The sequence below is a fragment of the Festucalex cinctus genome, chromosome 6 (genome assembly GCF_051991245.1).
Source record: "Festucalex cinctus isolate MCC-2025b chromosome 6, RoL_Fcin_1.0, whole genome shotgun sequence".
In the NCBI taxonomy this organism is placed as follows: Eukaryota; Metazoa; Chordata; class Actinopteri; order Syngnathiformes; family Syngnathidae; genus Festucalex; species Festucalex cinctus.
Window position 1 is genome coordinate 15,542,828 of NC_135416.1, and position 15,050 is coordinate 15,557,877.

At 39.3% G+C, this 15,050-nt stretch overlaps 2 protein-coding genes across 7 annotated transcripts in view; both read left to right on the forward strand.

The window, feature by feature from the left end:
- atp5pd (ATP synthase peripheral stalk subunit d) lies at positions 1–3,231 on the forward strand. Of its 3 annotated transcripts, none has more exons than XM_077523641.1 (6): positions 1–82; positions 1,238–1,368; positions 2,514–2,610; positions 2,713–2,784; positions 2,895–2,957; positions 3,051–3,231. In XM_077523641.1, exons 2-6 carry the CDS (start codon positions 1,247–1,249, stop codon positions 3,183–3,185), a joined length of 489 nt encoding a protein of 162 aa, XP_077379767.1. In that variant the 5' UTR covers positions 1–82; positions 1,238–1,246; the 3' UTR covers positions 3,186–3,231. The 3 variants fall into 3 exon arrangements, with proteins under 3 accessions (XP_077379767.1, XP_077379768.1, XP_077379769.1); XM_077523642.1 differs by having other exon boundaries at positions 53–117; XM_077523643.1 differs by lacking the exon at positions 1–82 and adding an exon at positions 184–343.
- The window catches only part of pnpla6 (patatin-like phospholipase domain containing 6), a 26,913-nt gene continuing 15,094 nt past the window's right edge, over positions 3,232–15,050 (forward strand). Inside the window, exons 1-23 of one of the 4 annotated variants that reach the window (XM_077523637.1) lie at positions 3,232–3,838; positions 6,505–6,593; positions 7,439–7,492; positions 7,576–7,663; positions 7,750–7,832; positions 7,898–7,989; positions 8,063–8,203; positions 8,282–8,441; positions 8,654–8,734; positions 8,878–9,006; positions 9,208–9,288; positions 10,435–10,570; positions 10,709–10,768; positions 11,577–11,677; positions 11,863–12,042; positions 12,685–12,762; positions 12,888–13,093; positions 13,313–13,444; positions 13,547–13,670; positions 14,252–14,365; positions 14,437–14,512; positions 14,611–14,760; positions 14,866–14,929. In XM_077523637.1, the coding sequence (XP_077379763.1) occupies positions 6,546–6,593; positions 7,439–7,492; positions 7,576–7,663; positions 7,750–7,832; positions 7,898–7,989; positions 8,063–8,203; positions 8,282–8,441; positions 8,654–8,734; positions 8,878–9,006; positions 9,208–9,288; positions 10,435–10,570; positions 10,709–10,768; positions 11,577–11,677; positions 11,863–12,042; positions 12,685–12,762; positions 12,888–13,093; positions 13,313–13,444; positions 13,547–13,670; positions 14,252–14,365; positions 14,437–14,512; positions 14,611–14,760; positions 14,866–14,929 (2,378 nt within the window). In that variant the 5' untranslated portion in view covers positions 3,232–3,838; positions 6,505–6,545. The remainder of the gene's footprint in view (positions 3,839–6,504; positions 6,594–7,438; positions 7,493–7,575; positions 7,664–7,749; positions 7,833–7,897; positions 7,990–8,062; positions 8,204–8,281; positions 8,442–8,653; positions 8,735–8,877; positions 9,007–9,207; positions 9,289–10,434; positions 10,571–10,708; positions 10,769–11,576; positions 11,678–11,862; positions 12,043–12,684; positions 12,763–12,887; positions 13,094–13,312; positions 13,445–13,546; positions 13,671–14,251; positions 14,366–14,436; positions 14,513–14,610; positions 14,761–14,865; positions 14,930–15,050) is intronic. The other 3 variants (XM_077523640.1, XM_077523639.1, XM_077523636.1) reach the window with 3 other exon arrangements.

Consider the following 15,050-nt stretch of genomic DNA (forward strand, 5'->3'; position numbering starts at 1 on the left):
TTTTTTTTTTTTTGTTCAAAGAAGATTTAGAAGAGTCACTTCCGCTCCTCAGTCCTGTCAGCGACTCATTTGGTGAAGCGAGGTGAGGACGCCGCATACAGAGCCAATTACAATGAAGTAACGGAGCTAAATTTGTTTAAAAATAACGAGCTTATGTGCAAGCGTATGTTTTGCATGTCCGTTCTTTGCAAACGTCAACTTGCTGTTAATCGATGTGTGGCTAAAACCTTGGCGTTCGAAAAGCTCTTCTGACCTTGGCTAGCCAGCTAACAATGCTATCGTCGTTTTGCAGCCAATTTCAATTTCACGCCAAGGACGACGGAAGAAATGTGGTATAAATACGGTAGTTCTCCCGATTGTTTGACTATTAACCATTTTGGTGTTTCGTGAGATTCGGACGGGACCGACGAGACTTTCCCGAGTTATTAGGAAGATATTCAATACTTAATTATTTGCCCGTATTTTTATCGAACGAGTTCATCAGGTGTGCCACTGGTAACGACACAATTACACTTATTTGCTCTGATGTACTACAAATGATGTCTTAATCAATAGTATGTACGCAAGTGGCTTACCTGAATAATTAATTATAAATAATTAATAATTAATGTTCTTCCAAGAGATGGCATAGTGTACATAATTAACCCTAACCTTCCACATTTTGCATGGTTTTTGTTTGGTAGTGTGACATTGGATTTTATTTTTAACATAAAATGTGCCTAGGCTAAATACAGTTTAGGAAATTATGTCAACAGTGAAATGAGCAGTTGATGTCCACATAATCTGTGTTGTCAAACTCGCATGGTTTATTGGCACGTTCTGATGAAAGACTACTTGAGACACACACCTTTTTTTTTTTTTTTTTTTTTTTTTTTTTTTTTTTTTTTTTTTTTTTTATAAATCTGATATGCAATTTGTCATGATTGCAGAAGAAATTAAAATCCTACTTTTGTATGTGTTGTACTGTTAACTGAAGTTTTTCAGAAGTTACTTGAATATGTACAGCAGTTAATTGATTATTCATTAAGTCAGATGCAAATATAGAAATATCTTACTGGTCTATCTGTTATCGAACATTTGCACATCATCCATTTTCTTTACCGCTTAATCCTCACAAGGGTCGCGGAGTTGCTGGAGCCTATCTCAGTTGGCTTCAGTTCGTAGGAACATTTTTAATTTATACAGCCTTCACTGTAGATGTCCAAGATTTTCAATATGTTCAATTATCTCTTTTCAGATTGTTAAAATGGCAGGCCGCCGTATAGCCCTGAAGGCCGTCGACTGGGTGGCATTTGCAGAGCGCGTTCCACCCAACCAGAAGGGCATGTTCAATGCTCTGAAGACCCGCAGTGATGCAATTTCTGCTAAGTCAGTTAAATGTCATCACCATTTCACTTTATTGTCACTTATGGTTTGTTTCTCTCCAACTTTTGCCGCCTCTTGATGAAACTGATCTAACATTGAGGCAGAAGGATTGATAGTGTATTGTATAGTGTAGTGTATAAAAATGCCTGTATTGTATAGTTGTAAAGTTTAATTTACTTTTGGCAGTTGTGATAGAAATTGTAGAAATCTACAGAAGAGGTAATGACTGTATTAGCTAACCAAATATTATGCATCTAATTTAAACTGCACATAAATCACTTGAATGTTGGTGCCAGCATGGAACACACAACCTTGACCATTGTTAGCATTGATGCTAGCACAACATGAATGGTGTTTTGGTTGGTTGACCAATACGCAGTGAGGATATAATACAACTAGGGTTTCATTGGGTCTTCATTAAGATTAGTGCATTTTTGTTTCCTACTGAAAATTTTCCCAGATTTTTTCTTTTTCTTTTCAAAGCCCCTAAGCATAAAGTAACAACAGATGTGCATGTCAACTTTGGTGGCGATTGGTCGTAGCTAACACGTTAAGATTTTTATAGTGAGTGTCTATGGGTAGGAAGGCTGAATGCCATTATAATGCAAAATACTATGGCGAATGTTTTTATATTTTCAGAGGTTGAACTGGGCATACAACTCTAATTTAGGCCTACATCAATCTCTTAAAATAGCAATATGGTCGGTTTGTTTTTGTTGACGATTGGTCGTACTTTTCTGAAATTAAACCACGTACGCCTCTCGCGTTACCAGCCCAAATAGGCTAGCAAATTTTTATGACCACTTGTCAAAATGAATTTTAACCTGCGTTTCGTGGGTTGGCGGGTGTTAATCTACAGCCCTGGGTCTGACGGTATGATAGCCGTGAACAAAAATATTGCGGCGTATAATGCTTGCTTTGCTCTAATTGTGCTCTTAACATCCTCCAAAAGGTGAAAAGACAAAATGTCAGACAAGCAGTAAAAGCACAGTGGGTCTTGACAAAGCGTGCTGACAACTGCTGATATTTGACAGCATTGTCATTTTAGTTCATTCGCCATGTTTGTAAAAGCTTCCACTTTTGTTTGCATCTGCCTTCCTAACTAAACCATACATTCATATAATGTTTTTCTTCATTTCCCTGACTAGACTAACATCCCTACCAGAGTCTCCCGCTGCCATCGACTGGAGCTATTACAAGAGTGCTGTTGCCAAAGCTGGCATGGTTGATGACTTTGAGAAGAAGGTGAATGGAACTTCAAGCCAGCTTGGAGCTTCTCTGAGTCATTTAGATCGGCAAGAGTTGTTTGCTTTCTTGGTTGTGTCATTGTATTAGTCTTGTTTATAGTTCAAAGCACTGAAGATTCCTGAGCCTGTTGATACACAGACAAGTGCCATCAACACGCAGGAGGTGGAGGCTGTAAGTGTTGATATCAAATAACGAATGCCATCACCAAATCATCATATAAAAAAAGATCCTCCTTCCTGGAAGTGAGTTTCTCATTATTTCCCTTCATTTTACTTCGCCAGGACAAAGATGCCAAAGCTTACGTGGAAGCTTCAAAAGCTCGTGTTGCTGAGTATGAGGCAGAGGTGAGAATGAATAGCTGCTGAAATACCTCATAAGTACCCTCATGAAATTATTCGTGTTCTCTCTTTCTTTCTTTCGTTCCTGTTTTCTCACAGTTGGATAAATTCAAAAATATGATCCCTTTCGACCAGATGACCGTTCAAGAGTTCAACGAGGCCTTCCCAGAGACCAAATTGGACATGATCAAATATCCGTATTGGCCCCATAAGCCCATTGCTGACCTGGTTTAATTAATAAACTTGACACCCACCTCACAATAAAAAGTACATATTTTAAGTGTATTGCGTATGTCTCTTTTGATAGGTATATTTACATTTTTAAATGCTAGTGTTGGAGCAGAGCGTCACATTATCAACATGAAGACACCATGTATGTACCATTTGATGCATGCAGGCTGGAGAAAAATCGTTTCCATACTTGCAGTGTTTGTTTTGAAACAATATGGTATGTACTATACTACATTTAATTGTACTTTACTGAAGTATGCCATTACAGTTTCCCATATCTGATCAATTAAGATGATGTACTGTAGACATTTCCACTTTCTGATGTGTAAAAACACGGAACTCGGAAGTCCCGCCTCTTGTCCGCGTGCAGTAGTAGGCCACAGTCGCTGTCAATTCTCTTGCCACCCAATAACCTAGCGACAGAATGTGTAGATCATTGTTCATTGGACAACGAGGTTATATTTACATCTCTACCGACCTATGTTCAGCCCCCTTGTCCACTCACGCACTGTGATTGGTCCATATTTTTTTGCAGTTTCTCTGTTGCGGATTGGTTTAGCGTCTTGCGGAAGAATAAAGGAGGAGTTAATCAAATATGAGTTCTGTTCGGTTATTTGACAGTCATTGGCGAAAAATCTGGAATCCACGAGCTTCAGGTAAATGCCACTCCTACTAACTTTTGTTTCCAAGTCCGTATAAATGTTTATATATAGATTTTTATTTTTTATTTGTTGTATCTAAGTCGTACCATTGGTTGACCGAGAGTTTCCATTAGAGGAGAAGCGAGTGGTGCAAAGTACATCTCAGCATGAGTAACGGTGTTTATCTGAATACCTAATGTCTGTCAGAGGGAAAGGCAATAATGAAACGTAAATAAATTACAATAATGTTTATAACGTGGAATTATTAGTTCCTATCAATCAAGTGGGATGCCGAAAATGGACCCGGACCGCTATCAGTAGTATCGACCGCTAGCTTATGTTTTCGTGTTAGCTACCAGGGATGATGTTACCAATATGAGACAGGCAGCCAGGTGCCCTCTGCCCTGAATGTAAGGAAGGCGCTTGCCAGGGTTTCCATTTTCAAACGCAGCAATATCACAAGAGAAGCAGTCACATTTAACACAACAGCGTCTCTCCTTATGTGCTGCACTCGTTCAAATATTATACATAGGTTAGTTTTCAGGGAGGGGTAGCAACGAGCTAACGTTGCTATTTGGAGGGGCTATATATAGCTTCAATGTTTGTTGTCGCGCAGGTGTGTTCCATGGATTCGATTTGTTGTTTTTTAACCACTAACATTTGCGCTTAGAACAAGACCAGACAATGTAAAATATGTCAGTTACGCAATATTTCAAGACGTGCAAATTATACAAAACTATTTTGGCTTCGGGGGGCAACATGACCTAAAACCTTCTAGGTTCACCTTTCTAGTGCTGTACACACACTGTTATTTACTTTTTGCTGTCCTTTGATAATACTACAAGGTCACTTCTTTGACATGTTTTTGCATGTACTCAGATCTGTTCTTGTCACTGGGGGGTTGCCACATCTCAGGCAGCAGGCCCAATCTGATGTCGGCTCAAACTAATGTTATACTAACCCTACATTAGAAATCCTGCAGCATGTGCATCATGTTACACAGACATGTTTGTGTGTGCATCGTCTCTGTACAGTGGTGTCACTGTCAACACTAGCTTTGTTTCATAGAGAACAATAGATGTTGGCATTTGTGGAGGGAGGCACTGCTTGGAGGCAAGAGGTTGGCTATTGCCTCATCTCTGTGGGGTAACAAGCCCGTTAATGCAGTTTGGGTGCAGAGTCAGGGGGTGGGGGGGGGGTGGGGGGGTGGGGGTACAATGGCAAGTTACATACACTCGCATTGAAACCCAAAAGCAAACATCATGTTCCAACAGTGCACTTTGGAGCATACATGGTAACTTTCCCCAAAACGGTAATTGCAGACAACGGCTGCTATTGATTTCCATTAACTGACTTCTGTTGTCATTTGCATTAAGTGCGGGGTCAGTTAGACTTCACTGCAGCATTCCTATTTCTTGTCTAAAGGGTACAACTTGGACAGAGTTACAATAAACACAAGTGCTTTACCACCTTGAAAGCTTCTCGTTTGAGGGATAATGGCCGACAGATGAAGCCTCCTCTCTTGCTGTATTGCAGCAGCATCCTTTCCGGAGGGTAATTTTGTCACTGTGTCTTACTTCATGCAACATGACGCTTCCCCCCAACCTTTCAGTAATTCAATTTGATCTCTACACAGCAGTTCAGTGACATTCAACCATTCGCTGTTGATCGTGATTGAGCAGGAAGTGCATCAGGCCTTTCATTCAGCTGATGCCATGCCAGACTGTGGTGCTGCTTCATGTTGAATGCATGCACGTACTCAATACAAAAAGTATCCAGTTCACAGATGAATGAAATTGATACTTTTTTTTTGTTTTTGTTTTTTTTGTGGTGAAACAAGCCCAGAAGCCATATCATTAGAAATCTTGTAGTAATGCAGCCATGGCAGACACACTGACCCTGGGCAGGCCGCTGTATGTCCATATTGTTTCACACAGCTTATTTTGAAACCAAAGAAAAGAGTATGAAGTCCTGTGTTTAAATTAAAACATATTTAAATCACCATTTTGTTTTGTTTTTGTTTTTTTGGCGAGTAAACAGATCATCCATCAAGGGGGTCAGTGGATGGAGGTGGGGTGGGCAGCTCCCATCTGCATGGGTTTATTATATGTTGTCTATAATGGTGCCTGTGTTTCACGTATGGAACATAGACAAAGGCCCATCTCAGTGTCCCCTGGTTCCCGTTGCTGCAAACTGCAGTCATTTGACTCCTCTGTTTCACTTGCTGTCATTGCAGGGATTTGAACCCGAGATTACGTTTTTGTTACACCAATCTGACAGGCAGTCGTTCTTGTCAGCAGCTCTCAAACCCTTTTTTCTAAGCTCTTATTCAACCATACTGGCTAATATTCTCTTGCATGTCTTATGTCCAGACTGTTGTTTATACTGTAAATGCTCAAAATAATGTAATTTATTTTTCACAGTCACTATTTGGACAAGTAGAGTCGACACTGAACCTAAAGTACATGTTTTTGAAATATGGGAGTAAGATGGAGTACCTGAAGAAATACAACACAAGCACATGAAGAACATGTAAATTCACCCAGCTGTGTGTAGTGCAGTGTGCCTGGCCCATCACATGAACATGGCATGCTTTCGGGTGTTTGTATTTTGAGTTATACTGAACACCACCACTGCATTGTAACTATGTAACAATAATGTTTACCATGATTTTCTTCCAGTGGCCTTTTATGGATGACCCCTATGAAGAAACAAGGTTACAATGGGACAGAGTACCTCGGAACAAGAGGTCCAAACAGATGGCCCAGAGGTAGGTTTGTCATACAGCAGTTCTGGAAAAATTGACGGGTCATTAAACTTGTAGTGATTGTCAAGGAAGATGCAGAAGTATGAACAACATAATGCCTAAAATTCCACATCACTTACATACATTATATTTGAGGTGCCAATGCTATCTTTGTTTCAAAATCTGTCAACACTACTGTCAGTATCTAAAGATTCTGGATTTGGCATTTGCTGCATAATCCTTTGCTCCTCGCCCGCTTATCACTGTCTCCTTCGAGTAGCCATTTAGTCTCATTGACTGGAATGCTACAAAACTTCTGCTGTCTTGTTTTCGATTAAGATTTGCCAATTTTGATGTTATCAACTTCAAGAGAAAAATGTCTCCTTAAAATGAGACAAAAGAGTGATTTCCATATGTAGGATAGGCTTTTCTTTTTTCTTTTTCTGATCATTTTTGCTTTAGAATGTCTTGCTAGATGATCTTGTGGCTATCTCTATGCTCATATCTCAGCCCACGCCCTCTTATGAATTTACATGTTCTCCCGGTGCTTGTGTGGATTTTCTCCGGGCTGTCCGGCTTCTTTCTATGTTCTAAAATTAATGCATACTTTTTAATTGAATACTCATAATTGTTATAGGTATTTTTTTTATCTATAGTGCGTGAGTGAGTGAGCCTGTATTCCTGTTTGAATGTAGAAAAACCTTCTTGCTCGTCACAGAGCTACAACTATATCACATTTGAAGCAGAAATTTGGCAGTTACTTGGAAACCTATGAGGGAGATGCACCTAATAGCCTACAAATGAAAATTTGAGGTGATACAACAACTTGATTAACATCATGTCACATGTCACCCCACTGTTTGTAATAGGACACATTTAATGACATCAAGTCAATTGTGGAGGAGGAACTCCAGACCAGCATGGTAAGTGTTGTAAAGAGGTTTTATTAGCCTTGTTTTTACCAAGCTATACATTGATGGCATTTTTTTTTTTTTTGCCCCTGCAGATGATGGGGATCGTGATTGGTGCTGGTGTCGCCATAGTCCTCATCGCCATCCTCATCTTCTTCATCCTGCGGCGGATCCATCTAAAAAGTAAGTGGTTACTTGTGATGCTTTCTTTTCGCTTTTTACAAATTGTATGCTTTTACATTTCTAAGATAGTTTCTTGTTGTTGACAGATCTAGAAGCACAGGAGGCTCCCAAGTACCGCTTTCGTAAAAGGGACAAAGTCATGTTCTACGGACGAAAGATCATGCGTAAAGTAAGTTTTGCTCTCAGGAATTGAATTCTCCTTTTCATTCCCTCATCACTATTATTTCCCCAAAGGTCTCTCAGTCTACCTCCTCCCTGGTGGGTACATCCTCCTCCTCTCGAACACGCCTGAAAAAGAAGCAAAAGATGCTCAACATTGCCAAAAAGTACAAAAAGGCCTTGTCTCATAAACCGCAGCACTGCTTTTCTGTCCTTATTCCAAGTTGTCTCTATTTGTAGGATTCTGCGTTTTAAGAAGGAAGTGCCTACATTGCAGGCCAAGGAGCCTCCTCCCTCCGTACTGGAGGCAGATCTTACTGAGTTTGACGTGGCCAACTCTCACCTTCCTTCTGAGGTGCTTTACATGCTGAAAAATGTCCGGTAGGTTGAGCACGATCACACAGCTGATTTGAGTAAATGCCTCCGAAAGTGAATTCTCATTCGGTCTTTACATTGCAGCGTGCTGGGCCACTTTGAGAAGCCTCTCTTTCTCGAGCTCTGCAAGCACATGGTGTTTGTACAGTTTCAACAAGGGGAGTATGTTTTCAGGCCGGGCCAGCCAGACAGCAGCATCTACGTGGTTCAAGATGGAAAACTAGAATTGTGCCTTACTGGAACGGTATAAAAAGTTTACAAGAGGAGTATCAACTACTTTCTGCCAAATTTCTTTTGGTGAAAATTGCTGTTTCCATGTAATAAGAATTGGATGGGAAGAATGTAACACAGAAAGCTAGAGGGTTAATGTCAGTTGTTTGCTTAGCTTGCAGGGCAGACTTCAAAAGACTTTTCAGTAGGTTTTTGTCTTCTCAGTTGTTGACTCTTTTCTTTCAGGATGGCAAAGAAAGTGTGGTGAAGGAGGTTTTTCCTGGAGACAGTGTCCACAGCCTCCTTAGCATTCTGGATGTCATCACGGTATGTTATAAAAGTTGCACCATAAAACTAGTAAAATGGTATACATATTCATCCTTAAATTGCATAAAATGCTGATTTTATATGAATTATATTAAACCGCTTCATATACACTTAAAAAAAAAATAATAATTTTGTCTGTCCAGGGCCACCAGAAGCCTTACAGAACAGTGTCGGCACGGGCTGCTGAGGTCTCCACTGTTCTTCGTTTACCAGTCGAGGCCTTCCTGTCTATTTTTGAGAAGTACCCTGAGAGTCTGGTGCGGGTTGTACAGGTGACGTTTGTTCGCCGTGGATTCAAGTTATAAATACTATGAAATATTTTAAATTTAGCTGAGCACCCTGCCCATGTTTTCATTTTTATTTATTTTTATTTTTTTATTTTTTAATCAGTCCAATATAAATTCTTTTGATGTATGACTTCATGCACCAGATGTGTTTTGGATGAACTCACCTGTCAAGCTTTCGTCTTTCAGATCATCATGGTTCGTCTCCAGAGAGTTACAGTCTTAGCCCTTCACAACTACCTGGGCCTAACAAATGAGCTCTTCAGCCATGTGAGTTCATTGGGAAATATAATAATCACGTTTATTTTGATTGATATTGAAGTCATGATTAATAAAACAATTATTCATTGATGTCTAAACTTAGTATTTATTCTACAACTCAACTACTCAAAACTACCATCTTTCATCCCTGCCTGTTGAACACTATTCTTCATAAGTCACATTTTGTGCCATATCATGTGGAAATGTGTCTTGGTACAATAATAATAATAATAATAATAATAATAATAACATCCTCAAATCCTTGAAAAGTCAACTTATAAAGAAATAATGAATCAAACAAATAACCTGAAAGAGCAACAGAATATAAAAGTAACAAAGTAAAATAAGAATAGTATATTATTATTATTATTATTATTATTATTATTATTATTATTATTAACAACAACAACAATAAATTGGCCTCTTTTGGGCAGTGTAGTGCCGTACATGCATGGAGTACACACCTAAAATGAGATAAAAAGAGCAGATGAAGAAAGTTGAGATTGCGCTCTATTAATGTAACTCATTTTTCCAAATCAGGAAGAATAGGTGCTTTTGAGTTTTGTTATATTACCTATCTGTATGCGTCCCTACTGCGTTTGTGTGTGAATACAGTATTAGTTTTCTTTGAAGAAAGGTCACTCCAACAAGTTGATAATAATTTTCTGTTAGCATGTCAAAGGGATTTTATAATGGTTTTTAAACCAACAATGTTTTTAAAACTAACAATCATTTGTTAGTTTATTATTATTGTTATATTATTGTTATTATATTATTTATTATTATTATATTGTTATTTAACTATAAAATGTGTTTTAATTATTTTTGTTGTAGGTGTTTTGGTTTTACTCCAACCGGGGACGGCTGAATTACATACAGATCACATGCTTGCTGTGCAAAAGACATGCATTCAACATACTTTCACAACATAGGGAACTTATATACGATTGCCATTTGGCACATTAATCATTTTTCTTTGATTGTAATGTTTTTAATATCAGAATCACTCTTTAATTTCTATTAAGTACCCAGCACTACTCAGGATCACTGTACACATTAATGTAGCCTACCATTATTATGTATTACTTAGTGCTGACTTCTCTTTCTGTCCGTCACCTATCTTGGATTATTCATTTTAAATACTCAATATGACAGGAACTGCATCCCTCACGCCAGCCGCCTCCATCTCCTCACCCGACCCGCACCAGTCCCATCCGCCACGGCAAGCGCTTCGGCAGCCTGACAGTGCCTGAGGAGCAACGCGAAGCTGCCATTAAAGGTGATTTCGCCGGTAAGGAAATGAGACTGAAGCCTTGAAATGTGTTTCAAAGACCATCAAATACCAATATGTCTTACAGAGAAAATCAATTACATCTTTATGGCTTAAATCTGGGTGGCCTATTCAATTGGCATTTGTTTGTGTATGTAGATCCAGCCAAGGATGGAGCGACTCTTAGTAGGACCATCTCCATGCCCGTGGATATTGCTGGTGAAGTGTTGTTTTTTCATATATATATATTTTTTTTCCTTTTAAACTTATTCGATGTGAAATCTTTACATGTTTAATTGAACACAATGTAATCAGCAATTGAAGAAAGATGCCCAATTAGATTGGAAAATAATTGCTATACCCATTTTAGGAATAATTTCCTGTGTCCTCTTTCGACACAGTGGTTGGGAATCACTGTTCTGTACCACTTTATCTTCGTCAGGACCACAGCAAAGCTGAAGCCTACATGTACAATTAGATTATTGATAATCTTTGTCAGTCAACAGGAAACACAACACCCTGTCATTCTGAACACCACTCTACCCGCCGCCTAAATGTCACACTGCTCAGACCAGCCACTTTTGCTGATGCTGACTCCTCTCTCCATTCTCTCAAACCCAGTTTCATCATGTTGCTATAGTGGCTAATTGATCTGCATGTTTGGCAGCACATGCTAGCTTCAGCTGAAATGTTTTATTAGCTGCTTTCACACTGGTCCCAGTAAATTGGTGCATCAGAGGTCCCTTTCAAACATAAGTTGGCGGGGGGGGGGTTGAGCTATGAGTATGCTTGAGCTATTGAGACGACCACACCACCCTAAAAGTGTAATCCCAAATAGCACTGATACTTTTTACAAATTTTGTGTGAGATCAAAGAAACACCTTTGTAGGGATAGGGTGTTTAGAGTAAGTGTTTTTAACAGACTGAATTGAGTATTTTTTACATGTCTGTTAGTTTTAGCTAGATCTTGCTTGGACAGTGCTTCATAATGAAGTGAGATGTCTAATGTGTACTTCTGTCAGTGCAGGTATACAGAAAGGTCTGAGATCAGACTTTGACATGGCTTATGAAAGAGGACGGATCTCTATGTCTGCAGAAGATGGCAACACCCCACCCAACTTCACTCGGGTCAGTGTGCACTACTTACTGTTTAACCAGTGATAAACTGTGGATTTTATTCATTCTGGATCATAAAATCATATGGCTCTGTGTAATTACTATGAAACTGATTTAAAAACATAGTCACCGTCAAGTTATAGAATTCCTCGCAGTTATCAATAGCTACTAATGAAACATTGTGCACATCATGACAGTCTGTTTCCCAGGACCAGCGGGAGAGGAAGGTGACAGTGGATGAGGTTCCTTCAGGGATTTACCTGTATCCAGAGGAAGAGACAGCGGTGGATAACATTTTCACAACTGTAACCTGTCGGTCCAGTTCAGCATTATTTGAGGAAGCACAGAAAGAGGTCCTTAAACTCATGAGGATTGAGGTCTGTATCTGTTAAATGGTAATTTATCATTGAAGGGCAGTGGGGTTAAATACTTTTATTTACAATATTGCTAAAAAAGAAAATGTACATGTAAAATTGGGCATTTTCCACAGGGTTGCCAACTTTTCATATCCACAGTCCCAGAAAAAAAATGTTCTTGGAAATTGAATTGAAAACAAAAAAATGTTTTGCAGTGTGCTTTTGGAAATGTCATTTGAGAAACTGACAGATCTCACTGTTAGCCTATGGATTGAGAAATAAAACACTTGCTACATGAATGAGCCGATTGACATTAATCAGCCAGCAGCATCTGCTTACAGATTATAATGCTGAAAGCAGGTCAGTCAGCAGGCCCCCTGTAGAGGAATTGTGCAGTATACTTGTATGTAGTGAAAAAGAGGACACTCACAGACATAAACGTTTGATGACAAGCACAATGTAAACCACATCCATTTCTGTTCTGAGGTAAAAAATAATAATAACGCACCCGTGTGAGTAGCTAACGCGTCACTCTCTAGTCACAAGCTTTGTTGGAATCAAATCAAAATAATCTTAAATAAATCTGATAGTGTTCCTTATTTATTTTTCTTATTCCTTTTATGTATTAATAATTAATGTCATGGTAAATCCTCTCAATCCCAGGATCCCTCTCTGCTAAATGGGAAAGTTACTTTACATCATGCTAAAGCTGGAGCTGTCCTGGCCAGACAGGGAGACCAGGTAACTATCACATTGAAAATTCAGACGTCTGTCTTTAGTTTAAAAAGCGAAAAAGTAAATATCAACCACAGAAAACTAAATGATATTATCCTTGCTTTCTTTTCTCCTTCTCTTCACTCTCCGAGGATGTGAGTCTGCACTTTGTTCTGTCTGGTTGCCTGCATGTCTATCAGCGGATGATAAATAAGCAAGAAGCCGTCTGCCTGTTTGTGACCCACCCAGGGGAGATGGTGGGACAGCTCGCTGTGCTTACTGGAGAGCCTCTTATATTCACCATCAAGGCCATACGAGACTGTACTTACCTCAAGATATCAAAATCTGATTTCTATGAGTGAGTATTTTTCTACATGCATCATTTGAAAGCAAGCAAACAAATTGGTCTCCTGAAAATTTACTGCGTGTCCGAGTCCTAACAAGCGAGCACTAATGCACAACTACTGCAACAACATATGTAGTTCCCTAAAGCCTCATTCAAATGTTGAACTGAATAATAATTTAAAGCTTTCACTTGCTTTCGCAACTTCATTCATTATGTAATTCCACTGTTTAGGATTATGAGAGAGCAACCCAGCGTTGTGTTGAGTGCAGCACACACTGTGGCCATCCGGATGTCACCATTTGTCAGACAGATGGACTTTGCTATTGACTGGATGGCTGTGGAAGCGGGTAGAGCCCTCTACAGGTACCCTCGTCCATCTTGTTGTTAATTTGCATGCATTACGTCAAATGTAATAATTAAGTCGAACATATCATATACGTTTGTTTTGTGTCTACAATCACACAGACAAGATGATCAGTCAGACTGCACATATATCGTTCTGAATGGACGTCTGCGTTCAGTTATCCGCAAGGCAAATGGCAAGAAAGAACTTGTGGGGGAATATGGAAGAGGAGACCTTATTGGAGTGGTGAGAGTTTCCTTATAGTGAAAGTCTACAGACCCTTGTTCAAATACCAGGTTTTTGTGATATATAAAAAAGATAATCAGCCGGTAATTTTTGGTTTGTTATATTTCCTCTCAAAAGATCTCAATTTGTTTTCCAATTGTGTGTTATACAGGTTGTTGGTCACATTAAAAATTTTCAAATTATTCCATGATTGGTCTCATTTCTACTCAGCACAAAAACCTAGCATTTGAACAGGGGTGTGTAGACTTATTTCCTCATTAAATCTAAATAGTTGCACTCACTGTATGCCAATTCCAAAACCATCATATATTCATACTTGCTTATCATTCATTAACTTGAACTTTATGGAGGACAGTTTTTTTCCATAACTGTGGACATTTTAATTTGCTTTTATCACAGCTGCCATTTCACGTTAGGATATTTTGCTTGTACAAATGCTCGGGTGTATTTGGATGCACATTGCCAGAAACCTTTAAATTTAACATCAGATAACTTGCGATAAGAGCTTGAAGACATAGCAATATACAGTAAGGATTACTATGATGCCCAAAAATACTAACTTGAATATCAATGTACTTAAGGTGGAGGCATTGACTAGACAACCTCGCGCCACTACGGTGCATGCAGTGAGAGACACTGAACTGGTCAAGCTTCCCGAGGGAACACTCAACAACATCAAAAGGAGATATCCTCAGGTAAAACACAGTTGGCTAGTATTTGTCTACAGGTGTACTCAAGTGGTTCTGTGGCTCATATTTATGTTCAGGTGGTGACGAGGTTGATCCACTTACTGGGCCAGAAAATTCTGGGGAATCTCCAACAGGGTCGAGGTCCATTTTCAGGTAAAGTGGTCATGTTGAGGTTTTTCAAGTGATTTCACTAGTGTATATTATTTTCGCTTGATTTTGCCTCACACACTTCTCCCTTGGCTCATTTGCAGGCTCAACCCTGAGTCTGCCTAGTATGACCACCAGTGCTGATGTAACCAACCCTGCCAGCAACCTCTCTACTGTGGCTGTGCTGCCAGTATGTGATGAAGTGCCAATCAATGCGTTCAACCTGGAGCTCAGCCATGCCCTCAGTGCCATTGGTAGGCCTCAATCATTTCAGTCTGATTGAATTCCTACCGAATGATTCTTTGGATTTTTCTGGTTTATTCTGTTTTTTGTGTGTTTGTTTTTTTTTAACTATTAAGGGCCAACTTTGCTGTTGACCAGTGACATAATCAGAGAGCGACTTGGAGCATCTGCGTTGGACAGGTCAGCATCTTTTTCATTTGTATATTATTTGGTCTCATTGTTGAAATAACCTTTTTGCGTTATCTTAATCCTGATATAACTGCCAATTCCCAATGATTCTTCCTGGCATTGTAGTAATTTC

What these genes read in the sequence shown, in the direction of transcription:
- atp5pd (XM_077523641.1), top strand. Translation starts at nt 1,247, where the DNA reads ATGGCAGGCCGCCGTATAGCCCTGAAGGCCGTCGACTGGGTGGCATTT. An exon ending in AGTGATGCAATTTCTGCTAA is followed by an intron (nt 1,369 to 2,513) that starts GTCAGTTAAATG and finishes TTCCCTGACTAG; the next exon opens with ACTAACATCCCTACCAGAGT. An exon ending in TTGATGACTTTGAGAAGAAG is followed by an intron (nt 2,611 to 2,712) that starts GTGAATGGAACT and finishes TCTTGTTTATAG; the next exon opens with TTCAAAGCACTGAAGATTCC.